Below are 7,525 nucleotides of genomic sequence, written 5' to 3'. Positions count from 1 at the left end.
CAGCCCTGTCCCGAACTCCCCTTGTGAGCGCCCAGCGCTGCCGCCCACCCCTGGTGGGAGTGTCACCCCTCTCCCGTGCAGCCCCCCGGGACCCCCCCGTGTCCCGCCCCCGGCTCTGACGATCCCCCTGCTCTCTCCTCTGTCCCCCAGCGCTGCCTGGAGCGGCTGAGGAGCAGCCGGGCCAAGCTGCTGGAGCGGTACCGCCGGGCCGGGGATGGGGCCCGCCCCGGGCCGGCCCCGGGCGCGCTGCTGGTGCAGGAGGTGATGGAGCAGGAGTGGCGGGAGCTGCGGGACAGCCTGCCCGGCCCGAGGGGACAGGAGCCGCTGGAGCAGGTCAGTGAGGGCTCCCGCTGGGTCTGCAGCACCAACGCACGGCCTGTGTGAGAGGCAGGAGTATCGAATACTCTGCGGTTCTGCACTCAGTCTCTCGCTGGAGTTGACAAACTCAGAGCTTCAGGGTTTCCTGGTTCCACAACTAGTGCAGAGTGTTGAGTTGTGAAAGTGCCTCTGGGCCCATGAGTGGGGAATTCCTTATTTCCTTCACAAATAGCCTGTGAATCAGAGCAAAAGGGTGGGTTCCTCATCTGTGCTGTGTCACTTCCCCCTCCTGAGAATGGGAACGAAACTTAAGTCACACAAAAAAGCAAGTTCTTGGACAGGCTGTGCTCGGATCTGTTCTGGCTGGGTTTGCACAGGTGATTACAGTATAGATTGCTTTCCACAGCACATGGTTTGCCAACACAGGGATATAAACAGACTGAATTTATGCTGCAGTGACAGCTCAGTCAGGTGCTGGAAGTTAAGTGAGAGTGGTTGGAATGGGAGAATCACTGACTGATTCACTTTCAGATGCCAGAGGACCCCGATGAGCTGGCAGTGCTGGAGGAGATCCAGCAAGAATTGATCTTGCAAGGTAAGGGCTCTACAAGTTTTCTGGTTCCTATTTGGTGTGTAATATTCAGGAGACTTCCTAGTAATGCAGAATAGCTGAGGCTGCACTCCTTGGACCTCGTGACACAGGGGAAGAGCCTCTTTGGAAATTCTTGGTAACTTCTCTGTTGAGGCTTTGAGGTATTCAGACCCTTTTAAGGGTTTAAATGAAATTTTAAGGTCTGTGAGAGAGGCCAGAGAAGCAGGACTGAGGTGTTTGGGAGCTGTATAAATCAATTTAGGGAGAGAGCCACGTGAGACCAGCCGAGGCATAGGAAAAACTGGATTAGCAGGAATTATTTCAGCAAGTGTAGAAATCTGATCCAAAGGGATAAAAGTTCCTAGAAACTCTTATCTCCCCCAGGCTCTGTGTGCTCAGCAGCTGTGCCTGTGCTGCCAGGACAGTCCCTGAGGGTGTTTTGCTGTGCTGTTGCAGAGCAGTTGGTGATCGAGGAGTACGAGAGGAGCCTGAGGTTTGATGAGGAGTGTCTCAATGCCATGCTGGAGGGCCTGGATGCCACTGACAGGATCATCTGCCCCGTGTGCAGGAAGTAAGAAAGCCCTTGGCATTGGAAGGAGAGCCTCCACTCCCCTAAGAGAGTGGAGAGAGAGAGGCTGCTGTTCATTTTAACGAGATAAAACACCGGAGCAATGATCTCCTAAATCTAACAGGGTTTTTGCTCTTTCCAGGAATAACCTGACTGTGAAGACTCACATGGTTTGTTGCCAGTGTGGATTGTACATCAGCACCCAGGTAGGCTGAGCTGTGACATGTTACATGTGACACCTCTGCTGCTGTTTTAAGAGGCAGTTTAAGTGACAGAGCAACTTCAGATGACTTTTAATCCATTATTCTCAGGATATGACAGAAGGGAAGCTTCGGTCACTCCTGGAAAGCACTGTGACAGAGCACAGTCAGAGGTGCTTCCACAGCCCAGAGTTCACAGTGACCAGTGGCATGGAGGACGAAACCAGTCTTCTCATGAGCTGTCCGGTGAGTCCCAGTGTCAGGTTCCTGGAGAGGATCTCTGCTTGGATCCACTTCTCAATTACAGGGGCAGAAACCACAAGTCCATTGATCCCAGGGGTTTATGGGGTTGTTTTTTCACAAAATTCCTTGGAAATGGCTTTACCTTTGACCACCAGTACTGGTAAAAAAGCAGAGAAAGAAGAGCCAAAGTACAAACCTTAACTGCTGGATTAGGGAGTCTTTCAAGCTCCTGTCAAACTTAGTGCCTTACCTCTGTCACACCTTAGCCAACAACCTGCAAGTCTTGTGTGGAGCATCTGTTCAGATAAGTGGTTCATGAAGAAACAAATTTTAAGAATTACTTCAGTTTAAGCCTCCTCAAAAGGTTCATCCAGAGCCCTTAGAGAACACACACCAGCCCTTTTGGCTCAAGCCAGAGCTGGCAGGTGCTTTGCTGTGTATGGAAAACCAGTGTGAGGACAGTGAAAGGAACAGAGCATTTAAATAGAATCATGGGATTGTTTTAAGTTGGAAAAAGACCCCTTAGCTCAAGTCCAGCCATTCCCCCAGCACTGTCAAGGCCACCACTAACCCATGTCCCAAGTGCCACATCCATGTCTGTTAACTCCCTCCAGGGATCAGCCCTGGGCAGCCTCTGCCAGTGCTTGACAGCCCTGTTGTGAATTTTTTTCCTAATCAATAGTTTTGAATAGTTGTTCCTGCTCAGATACTTCTGAATTTTACACATTAATTAAGTTCTCTGTTCAACTTACCTTTTGTAAAGGTCTGTGACTCCTGGACAATTCTTCTCTAAGTTGATTCAGCTGCTGCTTTACTTCTGGAGGGACTTCAATACTAAAATCCACACAGAGCTGCTAAGGATTGTTGTGTATATACTTGTACCTGCTGTGTCAGAGAGACACTTTTAAAGGCAGTAGTATTGCCTTGACCTGCACTTTTAATGGCACATTTATTTTGAAATAAATATATTTAGTTTATTTTGGCCTTTGTGTTGTCTTTCACTCTGCATCAGTGATCTCACAGCTCATCTTGGACTTCAGGTGTTTAAACTTAAATAAACTTGAGGCAACAACTAAAAGCACCAGCTAAGAGTGGAAGTTTGCAGCTGACAAACACTGGCATCACTTTCATGGCAGGAAGAAGAGAAACCACCTTTTTCAGTGATATGTTGAACAGTTTTTATTCTTCACATTCATTCTTAATTGTACAAAACCCACCACGCAGGGCAAGGCAATTCCAGACTGTGACGTCAGTGAACTTGATCTGGGCTGCAACATAAATACAAATCCCCAAATACAAGTGGGAATCCTCGTTCTCCCATTCTCCAAATTCCAACTTACTTACTCTCTGTATCCACTGTGAAGATACATTTGGGCATTGCTGGATGAAGCAGCACTGTGGAATACCCACACTTGAAGATAAATTTCCTAGCCTACCCTACTGGCATTTGACAAAGCTTTTGAGGTCTTCAAGGAATTTAATGTACTCCTGGTGCTCCAGTGCAGTGCTGAGCTCTATTAACTCGTCAGCAAATGTGTTGTCCACTCCTCTGTCAGCCAGGAAATCCATCAAGTGATCATAGAGAGCCTGGAAGCAAGGAACAGGAAACTTCCTTAACAGAGTGGACCTGGCTAGGGGTTGCTTTTAAAATGTCCCCTGGCTGCTGGAACTTCTTCCTCCCAGGAAGATCAGGGGCAGCTCCCACAGGAGAGCATTCCCTTCTTGCTGGGCCTGGCCTTGAGTGGAACATTTGGAGGGAAGGTGCCATGGAACAGGTCATATAAACCCAAACACAACATTACAAACGAGCTGATCCACAGCCTTTGGGAGCCACCAGGTGAGTCTGTCAGGATTACAGAGGCCAAGCTCTGCCTGTCCCTCCACAAACAGCCACGGCCTTGGGGGTGAACTGCTTAACACTGTGGAAAGGTGGTATCTCATGTAAATGTTTGTTTGAAATACCTAAGCCCTTCACAATCATGAACTTTTGTTTGTTTCTGTTTCATACACACTTTTGATTCATTTTCTGCCAGAGAGGGGAAAAGAAAAAGCAGTGTGGGATGTTCTAGGGCACACTAACCAGTTTTAACACGAGTGCTTCCCAGAGGGATATACTCTAGGAATAAAGTTTTAACTGTATGACAGACAGCCACAAACTAACAATTCAAGCTTCTGAAAGCCTGGCACTGAGAACATAAGCAGATGCCAGATTCTTGGGGAATATTAATTTTTAGTGTTACAGCTGTAACAACACACCTGGAAAACCAGGACACAATGTAGCTTATCAGATCCCCCCACAGATGCCTTTATCTACACATGGTATCTGATAAGCTACATTGTTAAACAAATATAAGTTAAACACAAGGATCAGAAGATGCTGAGCGAGTGTCAAAGCATCTCCAGTGTGAAATCAGCCTAGAAAGCCTGGAGCAGAAGGAAATCCAGTGTCTGTGTCTGGAATGTCACCGGCACCGCACGGTAACAACCCCCAGTCTGCAGCAGCACCACCCCACGGGAAGCTGGGCAGAACAGGGGAATCCTTCTCTCAGACATCCACTTTCATTCCCAGTTTGGGAGCCAAGGGACAGAGTCCCCTCTGGAGCAGCACCTACCCAGTCCAGGGAATCCGTGTTGAGGGTGTAGTTGGTGTCCTTCCAGTCGGACTCTCCAGTGGGCTGGAAACTGACCTCCCGAATGGTGAAAATATCGCTTTCCTCCTCTCCTTCATGGCCAATCTGGAACGGGAAAAGAGATGTGAGACACACAACTAGCTCCAGTGACTGGGCATGCTCAGCCAACCTCATCCCAAGGCTGGGAATGCTGCAGGCAAACCCCCAGGGCCAGACAAGCTGTGCCTCTCCCCTCTCCACACGTGCCTGTGAGGACAAGCACAGCCACGCAGGAGAACACAGGGAATTCCTTGAGCTCCTGCCAGAAGCAACCTGGTGTAAATCGACAGCCTGAATTTTACAAACAAATAAAAACCTCTGTGGTTCTAAATCTGTCTTCCCACACCTGTCTCACCTTTGTCAGGCAGGACTGGCTGCAGAAATACCAGTTAACATTTACAAAGCAAACCACAAAGTTCAGCGTGAACAAAAGCTCTCCATTTAATTTTTTTCCCACATTTTTTTTTTAGCCCCTACTTCTCCTTTTGACACCTCACAACACTGATTGGCAAGTTACTGGCACAGTGTATTAAATCTCTTGGCTTGGCCATTCCTGCTCACCCCTCCCAAGTTGCCATGATTTCAGCCCTGCCTCCCTGCTCTAATGTAGTTCAATAAACAGCCCAACAAGCAGCTGATCAGAAACACCAGGGCAGGATGTGAGGAATGCCATGGAACATCTCCTCTCCAAACAGTGGTCTTGCAAACATAAAGCCTTTTTTTTTGTGATTAAAAAAAAACAGAGATAAGAGGAGAGTGCATTATTGTGCAGACTCAGAAAAGCAAGAGACTACAAAGACCAGTTAGACCCCAACAGGGGCACAGCTACACCACAGTCAGGCAGGAAATGTGAGCAAGTCCCAGCCCAGAGGTGACACACAGTGATACCAACCTCATCCTCAGGGTAATGGCAGTCCAGAACAAGGGTCTGCTTTGTGTCATCCTTTATTACTTCCACAACAAAGTTTGGAGTTGATGTAAGTTCAGGCTAAAAAAAGAGAACAGTTGCATCAGCACTGGAATCTGAAGAGGAGCTGATGCAATCACAGCACAACCACACAGCCCATCCAGCAGAGGTTATTCCCTGATGCCTTTCACTAGCCCAGGTTGCTCCAAGCCCCATCCAATCTGGCCTTGAACACTTCCAGGGATGGGGCAGCCCCAGTTTGTCTGGGCAACCTGTGCCAGGGCCTCCCCACCCTCACAGAGAAGAATTTCATCCCAATATCCCACCTAACCCTGCCCTTTGTCAGTTAAAAGCCTTTATCCTGTTGCTCCCTGCCCATGTCCAAAGTCCTCCTCCAGCTCCCCTGTAGCCCCTTTAGGCACTGGAAGATGCTAGAAGGTCTCAGAGCATCTTAAATCTCTCCTTGTAGAGCCTTCTCACCCTGCTCTGACTTTCTGCAGCAGAGAGGAGGGTCACAGCCAAGCAACAGGCAGGCCTGAAAAACCTGCATTTTGTGGCTTAATGCTCCCAAATATCAAGCGAGGGGGGCAAAAAGCCTCAACACTTGAGGGAAAGGTTCCAACTCTCCTCTGTCCCCCTCACTAAAGTGCACATCAAGGTTAAGTTACCTCCTGCTCATCAGGTTTCTGCCCTTCTTGTGTGTCGTCTTCAGCCGAGGGTGGAATGCTGTTATTGATGTTGAATGTAACCGTTATCCTTCAGAAAGAAACAGAAACACTTAGTTTGAACAAAAAACCTCACCCATCAGAGTGGGCACTTGAAGCTTTTGCTCAGAATTCACACAGCGTGAACAAACGTGGGTAAGGACACACCTGGGAGAAGCTGCTCCCACCAAGTGCTCTCACAAACCTTTTCCCAGTTTTACTGAACCGTTATTTTTAACACAGGAAGACCCTGTGAAACTTTGTAACACAAAATACAGTAACAAACTGGTGGGGAAAAAAAGTGCCTTTGGTCCAAAGTGGTAAAATGAAAGGACTCTGCACCATCCACTTCGGGGCATGAGCACATGGAGAACCCTGGTCACTGTGATCCACCTGCCCCCAGGCACAGGGAATGGGCCATTCCCAAATCCCACTCACTTTTCCCCGGCGATCTTCCGCACCAGCCTGGCCTCTGTGCCATGGACCTCCAGCTCCCAACCCCCGGAGACCTTGGGCAGGGACTTGTGCTTCTGGATCTTCTTCTCCTCCTTGATCTCGTCCGTCAGGAACTGGGCGAAGGCTTTGTCTCCTGGTGGGGAAAGAAAAGGGTGTTAGGGAAAAGGGGGGATTTGGGAAAGCAGGAGTTGGGAAAGGAGGGTTAGGGAAAGGGAGGGTAAGGGGGGTTAGGGGGGTTAGGGCAAGGGGGGTTAAAAAGAGGAGAGAAGGTTAAGGAAAAAGGGGGAGCTAGGGAAAGGGGAGGTTAATAAATGGGTGGGGTTAATGAAAGGGGGTTGAGGAAAAAATGTGGGTTAAGGAAAGAGGGGAGTTAGGGAAAGGGGGAGGTTAGGGAAAAGGGGGGCTTAGCAAAAGGGAGGGGTTAGGAAAAAGAAAGCTAGGGAAAAGGGGTGGTAGAAAAGGGTGGTTAGAGAAAGGGGAGACTAAGGAAGGAGAGGGTAGAGAACGAGGGGAAGGTAAAGGCGGGAGTAAGGAAAGAAGGGGTCAGTGTAAAGAGGGGTCAAGGGAAAGGGGGGATACAGGGAAAATGAGAGTTAGGGAAAGAGGGAATGGGGTTAAGGGAAGGGGCGGTAGGGGAAGAGGAAGGGGCAGGCAAAGCCCCCTCCGGCCCCACGTGCTGCCCGGGATGTTGCGGAGGGGGGGGCGCGCACGCGTCCGCCCCGCGCCCTCCCAAGGGCAGCAGCTCCGTCCCCTCCCTCCCAGCTCGCCCCGCTCACCCTCGGTGTGCAGCCCCCCGCAGCCGCAGGACACGCGGCCGGCCGAGCCCCGCCGCGGGCGCAGCAGCGCCGTGCGCCCCGCGCCGCCGCCC

At 50.0% G+C, this 7,525-nt stretch overlaps 2 protein-coding genes across 2 annotated transcripts; one reads left to right on the top strand and one right to left on the bottom strand.

Annotated features, from left to right (window-relative positions):
- Window positions 1-150: 150 nt before the first annotated feature.
- On the top strand, window positions 151-2,903 carry RPAIN (RPA interacting protein; the record flags this gene model as incomplete). Its single annotated transcript, XM_027632188.1, has 6 exons — window positions 151-333; window positions 850-913; window positions 1,367-1,481; window positions 1,621-1,684; window positions 1,790-1,924; window positions 2,685-2,903. Coding segments are annotated over 6 exons (591 nt in total), but the record flags the coding sequence as incomplete, so codon positions are not given.
- Window positions 2,904-3,074: 171 nt separating this feature from the next.
- C1QBP (complement C1q binding protein) lies at window positions 3,075-7,521 on the bottom strand (the record flags this gene model as incomplete). Its single annotated transcript, XM_027632186.1, has 6 exons — window positions 3,075-3,508; window positions 4,534-4,656; window positions 5,483-5,578; window positions 6,166-6,253; window positions 6,640-6,790; window positions 7,434-7,521. Coding segments are annotated over 6 exons (696 nt in total), but the record flags the coding sequence as incomplete, so codon positions are not given.
- Window positions 7,522-7,525: the final 4 nt, after the last annotated feature.

The sequence above is a fragment of the Corapipo altera genome, unplaced genomic scaffold, assembly GCF_003945725.1.
Source record: "Corapipo altera isolate COAL_440 unplaced genomic scaffold, ASM394572v1 60725, whole genome shotgun sequence".
In the NCBI taxonomy this organism is placed as follows: domain Eukaryota; kingdom Metazoa; phylum Chordata; class Aves; order Passeriformes; family Pipridae; genus Corapipo; species Corapipo altera.
This window is presented reverse-complemented; position numbering and strand designations above follow the sequence as displayed.